The sequence below is a fragment of the Micropterus dolomieu genome, linkage group LG21 (assembly GCF_021292245.1).
Source record: "Micropterus dolomieu isolate WLL.071019.BEF.003 ecotype Adirondacks linkage group LG21, ASM2129224v1, whole genome shotgun sequence".
NCBI lineage: Eukaryota > Metazoa > Chordata > Actinopteri > Centrarchiformes > Centrarchidae > Micropterus > Micropterus dolomieu.
In genome coordinates, this window is record NC_060170.1 from 2,278,646 (window position 1) to 2,301,918 (window position 23,273).

Here is a 23,273-nt window from a genome sequence, read left to right on the forward strand (position 1 = left end):
ATTTAAACAATAAAATACACAAATAAAAAAGGAACTGCTGTTCAATTAAACGTATGTGTATCGGGTAGGTACCCAGCGTATACCAAACACTGGGTAGGATACAATTTCCGGCAAAATTTGTAAAAGTAAAACAAGCAAACATCTTCAGCAAAAATTCTTGTAGGAACATAAGTTTAAACATGATACCACAGACTACAAAGAAATGTTCAAAGAATTAAAAAAAAAAGAATTCTGGATGAAATAAGCCAATTTATACTTCTGACTGTGAGATTTATTTATTTGCACAGCTTAAAGTCTAATTCAACAAATGACATGTAGGCCTAAATAACAATGGAAATGAACGTGTAGGACAGAAAAATATAGAAAAGGCTTACTAATAACCTTTCCCTAAATAATTTGAAACAGCATTTCCAATGTTAAAAAATAAAAAAAAAGTATAAAACTAAGATTTAGGTATTTTTTAAATGCACTGTAAGACTGCAGAAGATGTAATTTTAACAAAATGGCAAATTAAAATTGCAGTTCCATAAATTCAGACATCTGTATTGCTTGGGAAGATGAAGTTTACATGACAGTCTGGTTTAAGTTGATGTTAATTCATCTGAAAATAAGACATTAAAAGATGTGGAAGGTATCCCCTTCCCAAACTATATTTTGTATATGAAAGTATATAGATTGTGCCTGTGAAGAATTCCCATAAGATTAAAGCCAGCTAAAAATGTGCTTTCTTATCCTTCTTTTGCCTTTCATAAACTAATCACTATAATGTCCAGGCAGAACATAAGGACCTACATTTCTGTTTGCCAACCAAACATTCTAACAGTAACCTTGCTGAGTAATCTGCTGTTTTTTCACAGTGAGGTCCAGGCAGACTTCAGGATCCTTCAGGGGATTCCAGCAGTTCTCAGTAAAATGATTAATAGTTTAATTTCACCAATTTATTTCATTAGAAATGATTCTCAATGGAGAAGGTATAAGATCAATGACTATAATTTCACATTTGACTCTCATCTCTATTATTACCACTTACATTCAATCAATAATTCCACACACATTAACATTTTTTATAAATGCCAGTATGTTTGTTTGCGCAATTATCTCTATTTAACAATTCAGACTACACTATATGGACAAAAGTATATGGATTGTATATTGGGCACAGTGCTTCTAATGAAAGGAAATGATAATGCCCCACCATAGCATGATATTTCACAGTTTGCTTCCAACTTTGTGTCAGCAGTTTGTCCCTTTCCTGCTTCCACATGACAATTCCCCCATGCACAAAGCTAGTGGAAGAAGCTAGTGTTCAACCTCACTGCTGCAATTGTGTCTGAACGGGAATAAAGAAAGAAGCTGGGTCTCGACTTTCTCTGGTCAACTAAAATTTACCATAAAAAACAAACAGAACTGATGCTTTAAAAATGTGTTTAATTGCTAAATCGATATGCAGTAAAAAGCATGATTACAGAAGAGATCGGACTTCCAAACAAACATTACTTCACTTCATTAATCCACAAATATTACACTTTGTAGTATTAAAAGAAGAGTCCATTAATGTAAAATCACATGTTAAGATGTTTTAACCAGACCGCTGGCTCTTTAAAACTTGTTAAACCCACTCATATGTACAGTATTTCAAACTGGTGGCAAGTGTTCTGTTTATAGAAAACCTTATTTACCTTACCGTATTAGGTGTATAAATAAGTTAGATCCTGTGCTCTGAGATGACAAATTTTAACAATGTTTATCTTTCATTTGCTGGTTTAAAATTGGGAATTCAAGTGAAATCCTTTTTATATCCATTTTCAAAGCATCACTCTTAGATGGTGTCTGGTTCAGAAGGCAGTGTTTCTGACATTAGAGATGTCACAGCAGAAGACTGTGTCCAGGCAGGAAGAGGGATCAGTGGTCATCAGTGAGTTTCTATCTGCTAGCAGCTGAGTGGAGACACTTGAGGGAACCACACTGGCAGGTGAAGTACTTGCTCTTCACCCTCCAGTAGTGATCACCATAGTCAAACCTGGTGAGGAAAAGACACCAGTCCAGCATCATCTTTGTTTTAACATTTTATTTTAAAGTTCTCTTCTGAAAAGGAAAAGGAAGACCGAAGAAATGGCTGAGATAGTTTTTCCACCACTCACCCTATCTGCTCTCCAGCTTTGATGGGCCTGCTGGAGAAGAAGGATATCCTGGGGAAACGTAGATCCTGGTGCATGGTGAACACCTTCACAGCCAGCAGGTTGGGCTCACACAGATGGTTGATGAAGCGGCTGACGTTGCCAAAGAGTCTCGCATCAATACAGTGTACGTCTCCCACCTAAACAAGATGATGACCAAAAACAGTCACATGTTCTTTGTGTACAAGGTTTTTACAAGGCTTTTTTTACAAGGTGGTTTTATAACCACCCTTTAATCTTGGAGGCTGGAAGCTTTAAAAAAAAACATTTTTGTTAGTTAGACAGGGCAATATACACACAGCACATACAGTTTTGGTTTTAGTGAAATTTGAGTAACAGCAGAGTTACTACTACTACTACATTTTTACATGTGTACACGTATGCATGTATATGTACCTGTACATCACATCCACCTCCGACATGTACATACTCCTGCATCCTTTGCACTCTGCTCACTACACTATTTGTCAATATGTCTATATTGTTTTTGTTCATAGTGCGTATATTAGTGTTGTCTACACTGAAGTCTATGTCTGATTTTAATTTCTTTTTATTATTATGATTTTGTATGTTTGTATGAATAAGCATATTGTGAGCAACGTACAATCCTGAGTCAAATTCCTCGTATGTGTACACATACCTGGCAATAAAAGCTGATGCTGATACTGTTTAACATGCTGGTAGACAATCAGACATTGAAATATATGAGGGGTGTGTGTGTGTGTGTGTGTGTGTGTGTGTGTGTGTGTGTGTGTGTGTGTGTGTGTGTGTGTATGTGTGTGGTGCCCACGTTGTGTTTATGTGAGGGTATGGCTACATTTGCCACAAAAGATTCAGTGTTTGTATGAACTCATAATTCATATTTTGGCAGTAAAAAAGATGACCAAACCAATAAGAAGCATATGAGGGAGGGGAGCTTTTTAAAATGTTAACTTAAATTGACTAGCTACTGACAGGTTACATTCTACGCCCTTGAAGCCAAAAGTTCATTTAGATTACCAAAACCACTTTATTTGGAGGATAAACTGAAAGTGAGTGCACCCGAAATGAATAATAACCCATCACTGCACAGGAAACCTTTGAACAACAGAAAGAACAGTAGCTCAAAGTTGAAGCAGGAAGTGGGTCTGTAAACTGTGATGGATGTTTACAACAGACAGTTTGGGTCATAATTTTACCATTCACTGTCATTTACACTCATCATCTATCCTTCTTTGTTGCATGATGGATGCCCTGCCCTGATTATATTGTTTATTTGTACCTACTGCAGTGGTTCTAAAACTGTGTGCAGCCTACCCTGATGGGGTGCATACAGAAGAAAAGATGCAAAGTGATTATGTTATTTCAATTTTGTCCAACTGGGTTCTTTTACAGGTGTCCTCAGTATTGTTTCTGTTTGATAAAAAATTCCAGCTTCCCAAGGGGGGCATGAGATTAGGTACCACAGCCATTTAAATGTAGTCTCACCCCTCCCTGAATGGGAATAAGGAGGCAAAATGAATAAATAAAAAGGCTGGGCTTTGAGTACTCAAACCTGAGATGTGATTTCAGAATCATTCCTTCAGCGACTAGTCCAGCCTGTTACCATCAACAAACTGTCATCACAAGATCAACCAGCCTATAAAACCCAAGCGGGTTCCGGTCTGAGACGCAAAGCCAATGAGGGACCTCATTGGCTTTGTAAACCTGCATTCTATCGAACAGCCAGCAAGATGGCGACTCTTCTGGTTGCAAAAAGAAGTCCGGCTCAATTAGAAATGATGGTAAAATGACCCTACTTCTCACCTGATTTATTACCTCAGTAAACACTTTCATAATGAGTTTATGGTCTCAATTGCAAGTTTCATATCTTCTCCAATACAACGTGATGTTCATTTAGTAAATTATGCTCCCATTTAGAGGAACATAGACCATAAAGCAGAGTATGCTTCAGAGCGGGATTATCTGTGATTTACAAGTCGTTACCATGGCGACCTGTCAATCAGGCTAGAGTGACTCATACCCACGGCACTGTGTAAATTTAACCAGCGCTGTTGGAAAAGCTTATTAAGAGTTGGCTCTTCACTTTCTCTGGTGAGTACATTTAGTTTTAAGCCTGTTGTTCGCTAGACAAAATTGTCAGCCCTGTTAAAATGACAGTTAACATGAATTACAGACGCACCTAGCTAAGCAATCTAGGTAGGCTGGCACACGGCCGTTAGATTCCACCGCTGCGTCCAAATATGTTCACGTCTGGTGCTGCTGGTTGCAAAAACTCAACATGGCGGCGCCCTAACGGCCAAAGTCGAGGCTTCAAAACGGCAGTCCACAAACCAATGGGTGATGTCACAATGACAATGTCCACTTCTTATATACAGTCTATGGTAAAACCTTAAGAGGAAAAAGCAGTGTTTAGATGAACAACTCTGCAGCGCCATCTCTTGACCAAACAGCACATGCACTCAATCACTTTTTCCAGAAAAGTCTGCCGAACATCCTAGTGTTTCTGAATCAACAGGTGAATGTAGAATGTAAGCATAGTATGTGCTTACATGCAAGACGTTTGTCATAATTCAGTTTTTGTTAAATTCTTCCCATCAACATATGGGAGGGCTGCATTTTTAACTTGTCACATTTATATTTGATATAAGGGTTTGATATATGTATACAGAACCATGTATTGGCTTGCATTCTTTTTGGTTTCTCTTACCACTGAAGGTAATATAAATACTCACCTATAAATAATCACCTTTAGCTGTGTGACAGAAAAATAAGGATTTTTTGCAACATCACAGGCCTATAACACAAACGTAAAAGCATCACATCATTTTGGCTTGTCACTAATGCTGCACTGAGCTAGTAACAGCCAAGATCTTACTTCTGTTAATAAGTCATTAACAGGCTATTGTGATGCCACAGACTCACCATTGCCCTATTCTGATAAGTCTGACAGTAGGAAATCAGTCCTTACTAGTCAAAAATTTTAAAACATCCATTCTTCTTAAATGGAAACATGCCTCCTCTCTGACACATGACAGATGGGTATAGAAAATCTTGGTGAGAAAAGTGAAAAAGGTCTCTAAAGCATTTCACATAACTTGGAGTCTCCTTCTAGACGTATTAACAGCCTTACAATCCCTCCTGAGACTGTGTTGCTTGAGTTGAACAAGTTGGAGATAGAAAGATTCTTATCTTTCCACCTCACTAATTCTTTACCTATTCAAATAGCTCCAAACAGCTATATTTTACTTCTTCTTTCTCCTAACATTTGTTTTAATATTATAATTAATTATCCAGCCTATTTCCTAACTGTTTTTGTTTTTTTCAGAATGGTTTTAAAAATTCATGATCACTAATGTAATTACCTTATTGTCAAGGGTGAAGAGGAAAGAGTCAGTCTCCCTTTTGTCGGCCTCTGCGTCAGTGATGATCTCCCCGACATACCTGTGGAAGCATAGGGAGGGGTAGGGGGCTCAGAGCGCTGAATCTGTTAAATATTTCATGCTAGAAAACACTGAATGGAGTAATTTCTCTTATCTGAGCCTGTCCTCACTCGCAAATGAATGTTCCTTGACGGATATCCTGCATGGCCCTCACTCCCCAGCCCATCTTCTGTGTCCTGAAGACCTGCAGCCGGGCTCTGAAACAAAAAAGGTAATTATGTGATCCCAAAGCTGACAGAACGGCAGCATACTTTAGAAGGACATTAAAACAAAACACGACATTGATTTAATTCAAGAAAACAAGAGAAAAACAACTTTCAACAACTAATCCCTTTCCTGGAAGATAGAATTGAGTTCTTTTTCCACTCGCCTGGTATAAAACCTCTACCACACCCAACAAATACTCCACACCTGTCTTTTTTAGAAATAATAATAGCCATGTGAAGTAAAATAAATACATTTAAAAAATAAAAATAATACAGAATTTTAAGATTAAGATTAGGTAAGAAAGCCGGTCTCAGCCTTAGTTTAGAAAGGTGGTATTATGCTTTTTGCCTTTTTCTTATTAGTTATATACTTAGTACTTAGTTATATATCTTTTTTGTGCATGTAAAAAAAAATACTGGATGCAATGGAGTGATTGTATTGGGGCCATCCACAACTTTTGCCAGTGGAAGCTCATATATATATACCTGTATGCATATGTACATACATGTCTGTGGAGAATAATAATATGCCCTAATTTACATACACACCCATGCATGTTGCCTAGACACACGCAAACGTATCTGCTCGCATTTAGTAAATAAAGTAAGCAATCCCCTCAGAGACAGTAGAATAAAATGGAACAAAATGTAAATGAAATATTGTAATTTATCTGATGCCATTACAGTGGACAACCAGTACCATGACGCCTGAACATACATGTATGGCCATTAAGTAGTTTACACAAACAATCAATCCACCTCAGTAACTATGGATACATCCTGCCAGAACGTCTGCTGCGTCTGGTGAGGTGAAATTATGTGTTCTGTTGTTTACAGTTGCTGGATACAGCATGGAGTACGGCATCCCCCGCTCTGGGAACTGTTTCTACACTGTATCAAACTTCCTACACTGCTGAAGCACCTTTTTATTTAACCTTTATTTTAACAGCAAAGGTCCCATTGAGACACAGTCTCTTTTACAAGGGAGTCTTGTAAAGGGAGCACCTCTTGAGAAAGACCCTGAAAGAAGGAAATCCTGTTGCCCTGCCACTTGACTCTCCTCTTCTCGCGAGTGGCCTGTAGAACGGCTTGAATGCGGAATGTGGTGGTGCTGGCACGGTGGATAAAACGTATGCCTTTGGTCTGAGAGACCCCACTGTGACACGTCCACCAATGTGTCCCTGAGCAAGACCCTTAACCCCTAGTTGCTCCAGAGGTGTGCAACCTGCGCAAAAGCGTCAGCTAAATGAATAAATGTAGTGTAATGAATGTATAAAGAGAACTGGATCCAGCGTCGGCAGTGGGGCCCTGTTCATTCCTATGAAAGCTGCTCAGTGGTATAAAATTGCTAACTGAATACTTCTGCATACTGCTTCATATACAAATATTAAACAACAGGAAAAGCAGTAGTATTTTCAAGGGAGGTTTGGTACAAATAAGAAACAGCCACAGTGAGCTATTAAATGAAGATTCACAGGCGACACCTCAAAAAATAGAACATGTCACCTCAGTCCATTCTGGACCACTCGGTTCCTGCAGGTTTTCCAGCAAGAGCAGATGTGGTTACACTCAAACAGCGCTGGGGGCTCCCGCTGACAGAAGTCCAGTGGTAGTCGACCCTCCTACGTTTGCACCAAGAGACATGTAACAAACGGCTATCAGGGATAAAAATACACATTTTTTGTTTAGATAAGTTGTCTGCTGCTCTGAGAGAGCCAGATGTTAGATTCTTTATACCTAGCTAGAAACTGATTTGTGACTTACGAAAAATAGAAATTAAGCAGGTCAACCCTGGAAAATCTAAACCTGTAAATACTGCAGGCAGAATTAAACAAAAAGGACAATAACAATTTGTTAACATCCCAAAAGTCTGCTAAAATGTGTTAGTTAATCCACTAGAAGTGTTTTATATTAGTCACCAGTAAACATGCCTGTGACCAAGTGGAAGTGATGTGTAAAAAAAAAGACGAATATATTTGCATTTTGCACGTGTGTGTCAACTTACGCTGTCATACCAACATCGTAGACTGAGCTGACCACACATGCAGGCACTGGATGAGCAGTCATCTGTACAGCTGCAGTGCTGAATGACAGAATCAGTGAGCTAATATAAGTCAGATATGACATTTTGCAGCTTTTACATACACAATCTTTTATGTTTTTATTATTTAATGTACTGCAAGCCTTTGGTTTCTCTTTGAATTTGAATAGGTGAAAAAACTACGACAAATTCATATTGAATATTAAACATCAGTTCATTCCACCTTCTGCACTGTAACAAACATTTAATTTACAGAGACCTGTAAGTGAGTGATGTCCTTGTCTATGTTCAGTGAGGAGGTGACACAGTTGTCTGGTACATATTTAAAATTTTCAGGGCACGGCTCGTTGTCAACACCATTGACACAGGTGATAGGAACTGCCTCGTACCCCCGAGAAATGTCCCTAAGAGAAGGAAGTTTATGGTTATAAAATCTGATTCAAATATGCAAAAAGAAGAAGAAATGGATGAAGAGAATATCACAGCAGAGTAAAGAAAACTGACAAGACATCATCTATGTAAGTACCAATACCAGAATGAATATAAAGAAGATAAAGAAAACAATGCATGGGGTAAACACCTCTGTTGTCAAAAATGCTAACTTCAGGAATTCAGGTAAAAGGTGCAGTGGTGTACATGTTACATAGACCTATATATATATATATATATATATATATTTATATAGTGAGTTAGCAGCTGAGTCACTGTGGCAGACAAAGATCCCATGAGAACACACAATCAATATTTTGATTACTGTAATTAATCTAGCTCCCAGCTCCAAAATGTATTTGGGATACCTCCGGTTTTAGGCTATTTTAATTGGCTTTTTCCTGAATTGTAGTTGATATATAGCTAGCTTTTCACAGTGGTTTGTGGCACACAATACACACAGCAATATTATACTGCAACCTGAGCTTATCTACACACTCTATGACTGACTAAAGTAATGTAACTTCCCGCCCTACACACTGGGAGAGACTAGTTTTCACAACAAACTCGCTAGACTCACACACAGGTTACCCACAAAGCCACCTTCCTTAAAGGGGAAGGCTCGGCTGGTAACACACAGGTACAGTTAGGCTGTCGGTGTGCTAACCTGAGTTGGAAGAAGTATTCAGGTCAGTTACAAAACAGTAGCCTAAACCACTACATTGCAAAAGTACTAATACCAACCTCACATTGAAAATAGTTCACTTCAAGTTCTCGATTCTAAACCGTACAATGGTTTTTACCTTATGCTTATGCTAGTATTACAGCAGAATGTACTTACAATAGTCATTGTGCAGTAAAATGGACCCTGTCGGCGTTTTACTATTATATGTGATGTTTCTTGATTATTATTAATGTTGCATTAAAGTGTGTCTTGGATTTTACTGCTGTAGTATATGATGTTTAAGGTTTTGCTCATTTTAACTACTTAGATAGGTTAGGTAGTTACAGCAATGCATCAGATTCTACAAGATCATGTTTGCACTATTTGAGAATGTACGATATGTTATTTAAACAAAATGTGTAAATTGATACTTGATTGATATATATTGCGATACAGCCTAAACATATTGAGATATATTATTTATAAGCCATATTACCCAGCCCTACATCAATGTATAACAAATAACAGTTCTATACATGCAATTTAGAAAATAAAAATTAATATTATTATATAACCCGGCCAACACACACAGAGCAGTGTTGCCGTCTACCTGCTGAGCACTCTTTCTCCATGAAAGTCCCTGGCTCTCCTGGCATCAGTCAGCTTTTTGTTGGTGTTGAGGGCTGTCCACACCTTGGAGCCGTAGACGCAGCAGTCCAGAGCAGTCTCTCCCTCCCTGTTCCTCTGATTGACGTCAGCTCCACGAGACAGAAACAACCTGCCGGTGGAATTTGTTTATGTTTTCAGTTTAAGTCTGCAGACTAGTTTAGAAATGTAGCAAAACACAACTTAGACAACACAGTATGTTTAAAAAACAAACAAACTATTGTATCAAGGGATAGACCAATATGATTGTGGCGTTGAAGCTAAAAACCAATATCACATTTATGACTAAATATGCCAGTAGCTAATCCACTTTATAGCCAGAAGTATGCGGACACCCATATGCGATTCTTGAACATGTCATTAGAAACAGTTGGCATTAATGTGCTGCTATAAACAGCCTCCAATAATAAACAGGGATTTACTCCCATTCAGCTGCAAGAGCATTTATGAGGTCCAACACTGATGTTGGGTGATAAGGCCTGGCTCACAGTTTAGGTTCCAAACTGTTCCACATCAAACTGGGAAAAAACACAAACAGCACTCAAAAACTAGCTCACGATAGCAACTTATCAATCACAAGGTAGCCTCGTCCTAAAGCCTTCCCTACTTTCTGGTCCATTTTCCTCTAAATAGGACCATAATTTACTAAATGAACATGAGTGAACACCATGCTGTATTACAGAAGACTTGAAACTAGCGAGTGAGACCATAAACTCATTAGGAAAGTATTTACTGAGGTAATAAATCAGGTGAGAAGTAGGCTCATTTTGCTATTGAGTCCAGTGCTGGCCATTAGAAAGAATGCAGGTTTAAGGCACTGCAGCTTTACTCACATTCACTCTCTGAGATATTCTCACATCTGCTGTGAATACTGACAGTGGCCATTCCTCTAGGGGCAGTGGACAGCTGAGACTTTCTTGAGGAGAGCAAAGTGAGCATAAAAGGTGTCATCTTTTCTGCAAACAAATAGTTTTTTTATTTGTGGAAGTGTGGGCATGCTAATAGAATTTAGTTCTGAGGTCTGTTTGCACATAGGGGGTTGTAAATAGTAGTAAGAAAAAAACAACACCAATGGAATTCTTGGCAGATAATATGGCTGGTATCTGTGGAACATCCATCAACTTTGACTGCATTTGAGCATCAAGCATCACTGATGTAAACACTCCAGAACATGGCCAACTGTGATCTGGGATGCTGTGGTGCAGCCAGGTCTCTGTAAAGTAGGGTTGCCACCTGTCCCTTAAAATACGGAATTGTCCCATATTTGAGAACTAAATAGCGCGGCCCGTTCTGAATCATTACGGGACTTGGTTTGTCCCATAATTCCGAATTGTCTTTAATGCAGCATCCCATGCAAATCATTCCATCATTCTGTGAAGACTTGTCCTTTTCTACCCCTGATTGGGTAATACTCCCTGCCATTGCTGGTTTGATTTGTTGCTGTTACATGGTGAAATTATTTCAAATCCTTGTATACTAGTGTGCACGTTTAGCTCAGTCGGTACTGTGCAGGACTCACATGCAACGTTTAAAATTAATTCCAACTAACTGCAGATATTTTTTTTTATCCCTTCTTAAACAAATTGATTATAAGGACACTTTTTCACATGTTCACAATAAAGCATGTGCTGCAGTGTGTGCACGTCCTGGGGGTTGATTCATAAACCTATGGACACTTATTTTCATTTCCTTGAGGAAATTCCATACTGTATATAAAAAGGGAAATTCAGAGGAATCCAATCACATGCTTGATGATGGCTTTTTCAAAAGGAGCGTCACGCAAGCTAGTGTCCTTCAGAACTCTTCAAAGTAAAAGCTCTTAATAAACTCGACATAAAGCATTGCAGCAAAAAGTTTTGTCGTGCTTTTATTTTGGAGGCACAATCACTTACGAGGAAATGAATGTGTGAGTAACTGTAACTGTCATGACTGAGATCTATTTCAGCACCAGCTGCTGGTTTTGGTTTTGGTTCTTCATCAGGTTCTGGTTTTTCAGGTTCTGGTCCTTCTTCAACTTTGCGTTTTTGCAATTATCTAAATCTTCGTTTAGAGTCAATCTTCTTTCATTATTTTAATCTCTGGATTCCTCTGCATCTTTGCACCAATGGTCTTCTGCTCTAAAAATGTCAAATTATACGACTTTTTATCTCTTTTCTCTAAAACCTATTTTTGCGAACTCGTCCCAGACTGTTTCGCCAATCGACCTGAAACTATGGCAGGATCATCTACGGACGCTACTAATGAAAAGTTATCAAAATAATTTTTATACATCAATCTCTTTTTTTTCATAAATCTTTACTTTTTTGTGTCTTTACGTACAATTTTACATAAATCAGGGTGGCACGGGGGTGCAGTGGTTAGCACTGTCGCCTCACAGCAAGAAGGTTGCCCCGGCCTTTCTGTGTGGAGTTTGCATGTTCTCCCCGTGTCTGCGTGGGTTCTCTCCGGGTGCTCCGGCTTCCTCCCACCATCCAAAGACATGCGGACTAGGTTGATTGGTGTGAGCGTGAGTGGTTTTTTGTCTATGTGTGGCCCTGCGATGGACTGGTGACCTGTCCAGGGTGTACCCCGCCTTGCGCCCGATGTCAGCTGGGATTGGCTCCAGCCCCCCCCAGCGACCCTGTACGCAGGGTAAGTGATTGATGATGGATGGATGGCCCGTAAATCAAAATTGGCTTAAACTATTGTAACCAAACTTGACGCATCTGTTCAAATGCTTGGCCCGAGCTTCACTGAGCAGCCCTGGGATATTCTTCCACTAGGTGGCGCTACAGTTGCAAAAAGTTTATACCTCGTAATTTATTTTTCTGCTATCAAAGCAATCTGGCCATCAAGTAGGCCTGCCAGCAATAATATCTAGCCCGCGGGCCGCCAATTGCCAACCACTGGCCTACTTGACGAGTATCAAGCCAAACTGCACAATTTGCTGGCCAGTGTTCTGTGTGGTGCACGGTGGCCAGTCAGACGTGTGACAATAGGCTAAATGAAAACTGAAAACATAACTACATAAATATATTTACTGACCAATCATTAAAATGGTGATAAATTAAATTTAGAAATGTTTGCAGATAGGTTATTTATGTAGGTTTTATTGTTTGAATGGTATTACTGCTGGTATTACAATGACAAATATTTAAGCCAAAATCTGTGTTCACACCACTGTTTACAATTACTCAAGTTCATTAGCAATTTCTCACCCTGTCCATCATCAGCCACATCATAAGCATCGCAGCAGCCACTGGTTATGTGGAAAGGATATTTTCCAGAGTGACGAAACAAAGTTGGTCAGCAATGTGCTGTGTGGAGCTTATTAGGAGTGAGCTTTTTCTGTTCATAGTTTTACTGTAGCTGTTTGAAAGACATTTATAAAAGGAAGATAGCTTATTATAATGTCCATTGGTATCAATCTTAATACGTTCCTGAAAACATGTTTTGAGTTATGATATACCACCACTGGCACACCATCGAGCTTGTCGTTGCCAGGCCTTCAATCAGTGTGGTCCCTGCTGTGGCAGGCGTCCCTTATTATTTTCTATCTTTCGGCAACCCTACTGTACTGTGTGCACAACAATCTCTAAATTCCAGTACCGGGTTGTATTTTGGACATTTTGGAATTGGTCCAAGCTGGGTTAGCCTAGCACCTCTAGCAATGGCATTTGCTGCTGGTTTATTTTTTATTTGTTTTTTTAAATGTGCCCCCCTTCTGAGTTTATACCCCAATCCACCCCTACCTCCCCTCCATTAAATCATATTCATGTTATTAACAATGGACTAATGAATGAATAAAGCTCTGTGTAACCCAAGCGATCTTTGTTCCCGGACTACACACTCACATCACACACTCCAGGTGGTTCTCTCTCACAGCAACATGAAGCGGTGAGTCACCGTGAACGTTGACAGCACTGAGGTCGCATCGAGCCTCCAGCAGAGCTTGAGCGATGTCATCACAGCCCGACAAAGCCGCCCAGTGCAGGCAGACATTCTCTTCCTGAACAAGGAGCAGATAAGAGGTCAGCACAAACCTCTAAAAGGTGCATCGTGGAGTTTAAATGGGAATTTAATTTTATTTATCACATTTGGATTGCCTCTGTGGGAATGGGTTGTAACCTCACTTAAAAATTGAGGCATTCACCAACATTCTCAATTGCCTATAACAGCCTGTATAGGCCTACTGTTTTCTATGTGAAGGACTGGTCGGATTTCCCGCAAAAATCCATTAGCTTACGTCGGCTATGACGTTTATGTGCGCAATACGTGAAATCATGTGAAACACAGTAGGTTGCTTGCTAACGCCAAGCAGTTGCAAGATATCTGACATAATTTATTTTCAGGCTTAAATATGGGTATTCTGTTGGTTGCAATCTAAAATCTTACCGTTATATGCCACTAAAAATTACACAAACGCACCTTTAACTTACTTATTTATTGATTTTGAGACTGACAAAACTAAACAGTCTTAGTTTGTGATAACTTCTATGGACCACTAAATCGATACAACAGAATTCAGAGAGGCTTGGAGGGAACAAAGCTCAAGAGAATAAAATGAGTGATGGAGTGGTGTAGGCGGTGCTGACAAATTTGCAATAGACAACTTTGTCAGCATCCTAAAACTTATTTGTGACTAGCACTGTGTATATGGGACCAGATATCGTTGATGCTCCCATTACACCTATATGTTACACTTTCTGCTTTCTTACAGACCCAACAATACGCCTGCCGGTTATTCCCAGTGACAGGCATCAGCCATGGTTTAAAGTCTGTGCCATCCAACCAAAAACTTTATTCTCTTAGGCTACTGTCAAAGCCTTTAAAAACATTGAAACCGCTTTATTCTTTTTTACATTTAAACATTTGCAAAGAAACTTACGCACACTATCTAACAAGCAAAAGTAATGTTCTGGTCTGACATTTAACACACAAAACCTAAAATATGGACAAAGCTTTTTTCACCCATCACAGTGATGACTGAAAATACTCAATACAGACAACTCTAGCGTGGGCACATTGCAGCTTGTGGAATGTGAGACTTGCGTATGCGAGTGAAATAGTGGCACTTTATAGCCCTGAGCCTACACAGAAGAATCCCACAGTCACTTTGCTCTGCCCATCTTTGACTATGCAATTTAAATAAATACATTCACTCACACTGGTAGTACACAAACTCTTCAGGCAAAAAGGATATTCACATTGAAAAAATGTTTACAAAATTTTAATTAATTAAAATTTTTTCGTAAAATTGATTTATTACATTTTAATATTTTTTAGGACACCACCATATTATCATATAATCAAAAACATTCAAAACAGCAGTGTTATTTGTACTTAAGCTTGTAGTGAGCCATAACTGTTCCATAAGCAACTCTAAATTAAAAAAAAGACATAAGAAAAATCAAATCTGCTCAATATTTCATCATGTAATATAGAGCTTACATCAAAAAGCAAAGTAAAGAATAGCAGAACAGAACAATAAGTTGAATAATTCTGTTAAAATAATAACACTTAATAATATCTTATAATACTGTGCATTTATCACCAAGTATGATTTAGTTTTATTATTTAATATAGTTTTTGTGTATAAAAACGCTGCAGTGAATGTAAATGTAAATACTCCGTACTTGTATAGCGCCTTTCAAAGTGCTTTTACACTACATATGCATTCACCAGTCACATTCACATTCATACACAGAGCCTAAGTGCTCAAACGGAAACTAACATTCACACTCATTCATACACTGGCGGAACAGCCGCCAGGGGCAAATCGGGGTTCAGTATCTTGCCCAAGGACACTTCGACACACAACCAGGGAGATTGAACCAAGGATTGAACCGCCAACCTTCCGATTAACGGCCAACCCGCTCTACCTCCTGAACCACAGCCGCCTCTGACATGGCTGACACAGATTTATTTTTTTGCCACATGCCATTTTCGGCTGTGCAACCCTATACTTTTAGTATGGATACAACACACTTTTAATAAATGAGACCCCAGGTTCCTACAAAAAGTAAAGCATCAGTGTGATATTCATGATGTTATGTCTATCACTTGAAAATAAAATAAATTGAAATGAACCAGTAGGTAGAGCCAGTGAGGCATGTTACTTATGTCTAGTTAAATAGATAATGTTAGTATTGACCAAGAAGAGATGATTTCTAGCATTTATGTCTCAAAGTCTTGTGACTTTGAGAACATAAAAAAAATCAAATGATCTTGTAATCGAGATTAGGGATCAATCGATATGTTTTTTTCCAGGCTGACTCCGATACAGATTATTAGTAACCAATTAGACTGATGACCGACTGATATATGGAACAGATATACCTTTGCTGTAAAAATTTTTAAATCTTGGTGTCAAAATTTAGAATAACACAAACATTGTTGAAAATAACAAGATAAGTTAATTGTCATGTTTAATCTTTATAAATAGTAAATTAAATGAATTAGAGATCCTTCCCAGAGATCGACTTGTTAACTATGATTGATAAATTATCATAAACTTTGTCTTTACCAGCTGCCATTTATACTGTATTTATTTTATATTGTTGTTAGGATTTTATTGATACATTTATTGATACTATTTATTTGTTCTGTTCTTTATCTGTACTCTTATTGGTTTTTCATTACTAAATATTTGCCTTTTAAAAACATGTTATTTAAAAAAGAAGAAAACAGATTGTGGTGTCAGCGTGTCGTTTGCACTGACCTTGTCCCTGATGTTTACATCGGCCCCTCTGGCCAGCAGCAGGTGGACCAGCTCCTTGTGCTTGTACTCGATGGCCCAGGTGATGGCAGTCCATCCACCAGCATCCTGCACAGACAGAAGTTGTAAAACTCGTGCAAAGATTGACACTAACACCTGACTTGTTATTTACACGAAAATAACTGTTAGCAGCAGTTAGTAAATGAGGCAGTGTGTGTTTTTACCTGACAGTTGATGAATTTGGAAGCCTTGGAGAGCAGATGATGGACTATATCATAATGTCCCAATTTAGCTGCCAAATGCAGACAGGTGAATCCCATGACATCCTGGGATGACAACACAGGATGACATGAGTCCAAGAGAAAGGACATTTCATTGGCTTCTGGACTCCATGAGAGTTGTGGGTGAAACAGGAAATTGGAATGGACACCAGTGAACAGAACCAGTTCAGAAAGGTACCTAAACGTTTCCCCACAGTCTAGAGTAGAGGTGCTCCTATCAGGATTTTTTGGGCTGATCACCGAAAGCAGTATTGGCTGGTACCGGTCACCAATCACTGGGTCTATTTGAAGTCTTTTATTTATCATGTAGCATTATACAGTATATTTTTTTAATTAGTCCTAAAAACAAACTATTAAGTATTAAAATTAACAGATGATAAAGTATCATGAAATGACAACTGTTTATTTTAGGAAACATGGGCAACAAATTCCACTCCCTCTGACTTACAGACTTAAACCATAGAAGCCTGTGCCTGGTTACTGCGAACATCTTATATTATAACAAATATAGCTTTCCAGTGGAGTAAACTACAAAAACGGAACAAACATTATCTTTATAAATCTTCAACTAAAAACAATGCAACAAAAAAGGCTGTAGCCAAAATATTTAGGAGATGAAGGAAGCATCTTGAGTCAACGATAAACTCTGAAGTAGCCGCTTTTTGCTCTGGAAAGCTCCGGCAGGTTCTGTGGGTTTTAGGGGGTAGAGAGAGGAGCAGAAAGATGGAGAGCGGGCTACAGAGGAGTCAAAACTGTCATCAATGAGACTGAAAATAAGGGAAATTTAAATAAATAAAAGTACAATGTTAATTCCATATTATACTATACCAAAAGTGTTATTATTATTACTTATTAAATTCATTATAATTTCATATGGTTTACCACTAGTATAGCCTAGGACTAATATTATTTCAGGGGGGTATTTTCATCTATTAAATCCTTGGGCATGATTGATTTTATAAAGGTTAAAAATAAGGGAGATTTACGGGGAAACATTTAAAATGGAGGATACCGGTTGAGAACAGAAAAATATGGGAGAATCCCGGGCAAAACGGGAGGGTTGACATGAGAGGACTAGAGAGAGGAGTGGGGTTATGTTGGGCTACATCCACACTACTACTACTGACTACTACTACATTTTTTTAAACAGTTTTATAACAACGGCGACATTCACAGTACAAGTGTTATTTATACAGTAGGCCTAAAAAATATTTTAATAAAAATACTGAAACTAAAACTGTCAGTAGCATCGTGTTTTTGCTTTGACTGACAAGACCAAATCAGAAAGCCAAATGTGAGTGTCTGTGTCATCCTTTTATAAAGTCCTCCGTTTTTGCCCACGGGGTCAGCAGCGTTTTCAAATATCTTCGGATTCACGGTTTTAATCTGGACGGGAGGCAGAAAGTAGCAAAAGGTCTCCGTTTTAAAACAAAAACGCATTGAGAGAGAGAAGCAGTCATCTGATTGAGTGGTACCTCACACAGAAGCATCAGCCTCTCTCTGCCTGATGCGCTGTGGGTCAAGACAAATAAACTCTGGCGGGCGGCTTGTGTGTGAGATGAGCACGACCGCGACAGTTTCACATTATCGTGCCTGCTTGTTGCTCCGCTTATCTGATTGCTGCTCAACTCTCTTTGTAAATGATTAAATGGGCGCATCAATCGCTTCCTGTCTGAAAAGGACTTTGGTGCTAGCTAGCTTTGAAAACCGCTCAGACCACGTAGTGAAACCATTTTAGCTGCAGTTGAAAATTGTCTGGTGAGTATTGCATCTGATCGGCTTTTCTGATCGGCCTTTTTAGAGACCAATTACGATCGGTGGCCGATCGATCGGAGCACCCTTACTCTAGAACGTAGTTTAGGCTTAAAAATAGGGAGATTAATAAAATGTTCTACTATTCATAGATAGGGCTGGACGATTTCACCTAAAATCAAAATCACGATTAATTGAACATTTCACCTCGATTACGATTATTGAACAATTATTTAGTTTTTTGCCCCTCACATTTCACTGACAAGTTTTGTACTGTAAATATGCTAAACTATTAAAGCTGGGTTTATTTATTCACAGATTTCAAAAATCCATTATCTTAATGTTTATTAATAAGGTAAGGTTGACATGCACATTACAGACACGGTTATTGGGCGCATCGCCGCTGCTGAATTATGACCGCTGCTACTAAAATTTCACTCAATTATTTGATATCAAAGTGGCACAAATGATTTTCACCCGCACATTGTGTGAGCACGGTAAATCACGCTTTGCTAGCTTCCTCTGCTCATTCATCTAAGGACATCTACGTGACAGGTGCTGTTATAAGAGCAGCGGGGTTAGGTCTTTTAACTGCAGTGCAATGTGTTTGTGTAACGAGCAAGCGGGAAGCTTCCAGTCTGAGACGTGAATCCAATGCAGAAGTGCCATAAACCTTCATTCCGAGTATGCTTCAGGGCGGGATTATTTGCGATTGACAAATTACCATGGCAACCTGTCAATCAGGCTACACAGACTCGTACCCACGGCACTGTGTAAATTTAACCAGGGCCGTTGAAAAAGCTTATTAGGAGTTGGCTGTTCACTTTCTCTGGTGAGTACTGCTGAGCTGTGGTAAGATGGTTTGATAAATTAGCGAACGAATAGGAAACTGTAGTGGGGCCATCTGGAGCACCCGGTTGCTCTAAGGGCCGCCTGAACAGCCCAAACGAGAGCAAGAGATGCGTTGGTCCACTTTGATTATGCACCAGCCTACATCATCCTGCTCCTCATGATCCTCAATGCCAGTTTAAAGGTTCTGCAGCTGAGTAAGACAGAATAGTGATCAGATCACCAGGGTTTGGGGTTGGCTGGCGGGCTTTTTAGGAACATATTCAACTTTTCAAAGATGATGCGCTCGTCAACGTCAAGCGAGAGAGTTATAGACAATAGGGAGCATGAATGTGTCGATGTGACAAACTTTCTTTGATCATGAAGCCTAATGTTGCTCTGCGACTCACTTATCAGTGAAGTGTATGAACGCCACTGCAAAGTCTCTGTTAACAGACAGTCAGACGGCGTCGCCTCTATTAAACGTCTGGATCCTCCCTACGCTGCATCATTTGAAACTAGGATGAACTGGTCGTGGCTCTCTCTCGTCCAGATACTGTCTCTCCCTCTTCATCTCCTTCAGTTGTCATGCATTAGTTCCTGTTCTTGACTGTTTTTGCTGTGGCTACTTTGACATACTGTGGTGTTGTTCTAGTTTACTTTCTGCTGTTGTGTAAAACATTTTAATTGTAGTAGATATAAGTTACCCTAGCCATTGAAATTAATATGAAAACCATGAATATCGCACACTATTTACTATGACATTATACAGACTGACCTCTCTCAGCACACCCAACACAAAAGATGATAAATGGTTTGACAAGCATTAAAGGAAGAGCAAGTGATTCTGCAAAAGGATTGTTAATATTTGAACTTAACTGGCAAACAAATACACCCCTCCCTTCAGTGCTCCCTCAGAAACGAATTGACCAATGGCCAAGTGGCCTTGCTGCATGATGAAATTCCAGGCCTGTAGGGACCAAACTGGGCAGAAGCTGATGTGAGCACTTGTGATGCTTCTATTTTTCATAAGATGAAGTCAACTAACATAGATTGGGGCCATGTGTGCCAGCTCCTGCCATAATTCCTAGAACTTTGCACACCAATTGAAAAGTAGTGGAACAAAAACAAAGAAGCAACCACTGAGGCTGAGAAATACTGCAGTGCCTTGAATGGCTACTTGAGCCTGGCACCAAAAGCAAGTCAATCCCCATAAACACCCATTTTAAAATGCCCAACTTCAGAGCAGAAATAAACACGTTTACAGACAGGTAGAAAAATGGGTTTGGTCTCTACAGCTAATTTCCTCATGATAACTATATGGGGGGTTTTATTTAACTGTGTTGCATTTTAAATGTTTCCTTGGCTGTACTATTTGTTTTCATCATTTAGATAAAAGTTTTTCTCTGAGCATCTAAGGATAAAAAAATCAGTCAAGGTAAACTTGTTTTGGTTCTTTTATTTTGTGTGTATGTTATGTTGAGTATATTCAATCAAACACTGACAAAATGTTTTTTTTGAGGAGGTAAAAATAATAATATTAATGTTGCGATTTTCATACTAGTTGTACAAAAGAAGTGAGCAGTGGCAGCAGGTGATTGAGTGAGAAAGAGCTGAGTGATGGATGAAGAAGCAGTATATGCCATGAGCACACATCAGGCTGGTAGGACAAGTTGACACTGACTGATATGATCCAGCAGAGCGTGGGCTGACCCACCTTGTGGCTGACAGCTGCTCCAGCTCTCAGCAGGTACTTCACTGTGTCCAAATGGTTGTTTTCACAGGCCGCCATCAGTGGTGTTCTCTGCTCCTCATCAAACATGTCCAGGTTGGCTCCAGCCTATGTGTGCACACACATACAAACAGCATCCCAACATCACTAATTAAGACACTGACATCAACCAACAGGATTTCTGTGTTAACACTGTGATTACAGTTGATGACAGGCAACAGTCAAAATGTAGTGCTGCCTACTTCAGCTTTAAATAATGTGATTTATTTTGCTAACTCCAGACTAAAGAAAAAGTTTAGTTTAAGTAACAATATGTATTGTCCACTCTGAAGAGAGAAAAACATATTTCACTTATTACATTATATACTTAAAATCATAAAAAGATGTATTTCCTGTTTCATTTTAATTTTTTTACCAAATGAACATAAAGTCCAGTGAGACTTACTTATTTACATATTAATGATCTTAATATAATTTCGTAGGCATGTTCCGCACCATTCTACAAAAAGTCAAAGCATGGTAAATGCATTTACAGCCTCTGTATCCTTTAACTGGATCTGGGCCTGTATTCTCTCTTCCTTCCTGCGGCCTCCTTAACTCTTTTGTTTCTGATTGTTTTACGCTTAGCGGTAATTCTTAGTTGATTGTAGGTTCTCTCCCGAGTGTTTTCACTCGTTAAAGCATGTCAAGTAAACCTTAATTCATCCTTTGGTAAAGAGCGTTGGCTCCCCGGTAGACTTAACAGCTACATATGGCTGATTTTTTTTTGGTTAGTAAGTGAAGAAGAGTTATTTAATTTGAGTTAAAATAAAAGACAGACTCTCTCTGATCTGTTACTCTAAGTGATTTTGCTTATGTGTACAGTTTACTTTTATTGTTAAAAGGAGGAGTTATTTTCATTTGTCTTCAATAACAAGGCAAGGACATAGGAGCTCATTTTGATCTGTTATTTTGGGTGTTTTCGCTCCTAGATAACAGTTATTGTTGTGAAAAAAATATATATAAAAGCTGCAAAAATATGGAAAAGAAACAGAGTCCCACCATATTAGGGACACATGTTTGTCACTTCTGCATGGCTACACTGCTGGCTGCAGATGGCCATGATGAATGCCCCATGTGCCTCGGTGTTACTCACTTGAGAGAGGGGCTGTCTGACAATCAGTGCATGAATTGCAGTTTTATGCCACGGGAACTGAAGCTAGCGGAAGTGGATGTTCTGCAGCTTGAAGGCTATTTGCCTTCCGGATGTGAACCCCCGCTGGACAGAGGGACTCGAACTATGTGACATGCTCGTAAAAGTAAATAAGGGCAGAAAAAAACCCTCTATTACTATAAGCGTGCAGAATATTACAGATCATGACATCATGTTAGCAGGGAAAACTGTAATGGGAACTGTCCAGCAGGTCCAAGCAGTCTACCCCGCCTCCATACTAGAGGGGTCCCGCCCTCCACCTTCAGCTACAACAAGTCACATCAAAGCTGAAAAGGATCAGGCTACAGGCAAAGTTTGGGATCCACCTGTGGATCTGGGCCACCTCAGTGAGCCAGAACGGGCGTTGGTTCATAAGATGTTACGAGAGGAGTGTGCCTCCTTTTCAAAGACAGAGGATGATATCAGCTGTATAGAAAAACTTCAACTCAGCATCTCCCTGAAAGACACTGAGCCTGTAGCAAAAGCATACCTCTCTGTGCCTAAGCCACTTTACCGGGAAATGAAGGATTACTTGAATGACCTCATTGCTCAGGGTTGGGTGGAGAAACTCACCGTACGCATCACCAGTCGTGTGTGTTCGAAAAAAAGATGGGAGTCTCCGACTGTGTATAGATTTTCGTGAAGTGAACAGGAAGACCCTGCCTGACCGCCAGCCTATCCCCAGAGTGCAAGAGATAATGGATGGTCTAGGAGGAAACTCGTGGTTCTCTCTTTTGGACCAAGGTAAAGCGTACCATCAGGGCTTTATGGCGAAGGAGAGCAGACCCATAACCGCTTTCGTCACACCATGGGGTCTCTATGAGTGGATCAGGATCCCCTTCGGCCTGATGAATGCTCCAGCCGCCTTTCAGCGCTGTATGGAAGAATGCTTGGAGGGGCTGAGGGATGAGATCTGTATCCCATATCTAGACGACACCCTGGTCTTCAGTAGAACCTTCGAGGATCACGTTGAGGATGTGAGGACAGTACTACAGCGGCTACGGCAGCACGGGATAAAGTTGAAACCAAGTAAGTGTGAAGTGTTCAAGCGTGAGGTCCGTTACTTGGGGCGCATCGTGTCTGCTGAGGGCAGTAAGATGGATCCAGCTGATACTGTGGCTGTTAGGGCCTTAAAGGAGAAGAGGCCACAGACTGTGGGAGAATTGAGAGCAGTCATGGGGCTACT

The 23,273-nt window shown here is 39.5% G+C and overlaps 1 protein-coding gene across 1 annotated transcript; it reads right to left on the reverse strand.

The window, feature by feature from the left end:
• Positions 1 to 1,408: 1,408 nt before the first annotated feature.
• Positions 1,409 to 20,999, reverse strand: ehmt1a (euchromatic histone-lysine N-methyltransferase 1a). Its single transcript, XM_046035319.1, has 12 exons — positions 20,881 to 20,999; positions 16,527 to 16,628; positions 16,306 to 16,410; positions 13,439 to 13,593; positions 9,550 to 9,717; positions 8,106 to 8,250; positions 7,811 to 7,888; positions 7,312 to 7,427; positions 5,710 to 5,796; positions 5,522 to 5,600; positions 2,142 to 2,317; positions 1,409 to 2,020 (listed from the first exon to the last, which is right to left on the reverse strand). The coding sequence occupies exons 1-12, from the start codon at positions 20,983 to 20,985 to the stop codon at positions 1,924 to 1,926; spliced, it is 1,413 nt and encodes a 470-aa protein (XP_045891275.1). The 5' UTR covers positions 20,986 to 20,999; the 3' UTR covers positions 1,409 to 1,923.
• Positions 21,000 to 23,273: the final 2,274 nt, after the last annotated feature.

Excerpts from the sequence above, each read along its gene's own strand:
- ehmt1a (XM_046035319.1), bottom strand. The coding sequence starts at position 20,985 with ATGTTTGATGAGGAGCAGAGAACACCACTGATGGCGGCCTGTGAAAAC. Across the intron at positions 9,718-13,438 it reads AACCACCTGGAGTGTGTGAT|GTTGTTTCTGTCTCGTGGAG; the intron begins GTGAGTGTGTAG and ends TTCCACCGGCAG. Across the intron at positions 2,021-2,141 it reads AAAGCTGGAGAGCAGATAGG|GTTTGACTATGGTGATCACT; the intron begins GTGAGTGGTGGA and ends TTTCCTCACCAG.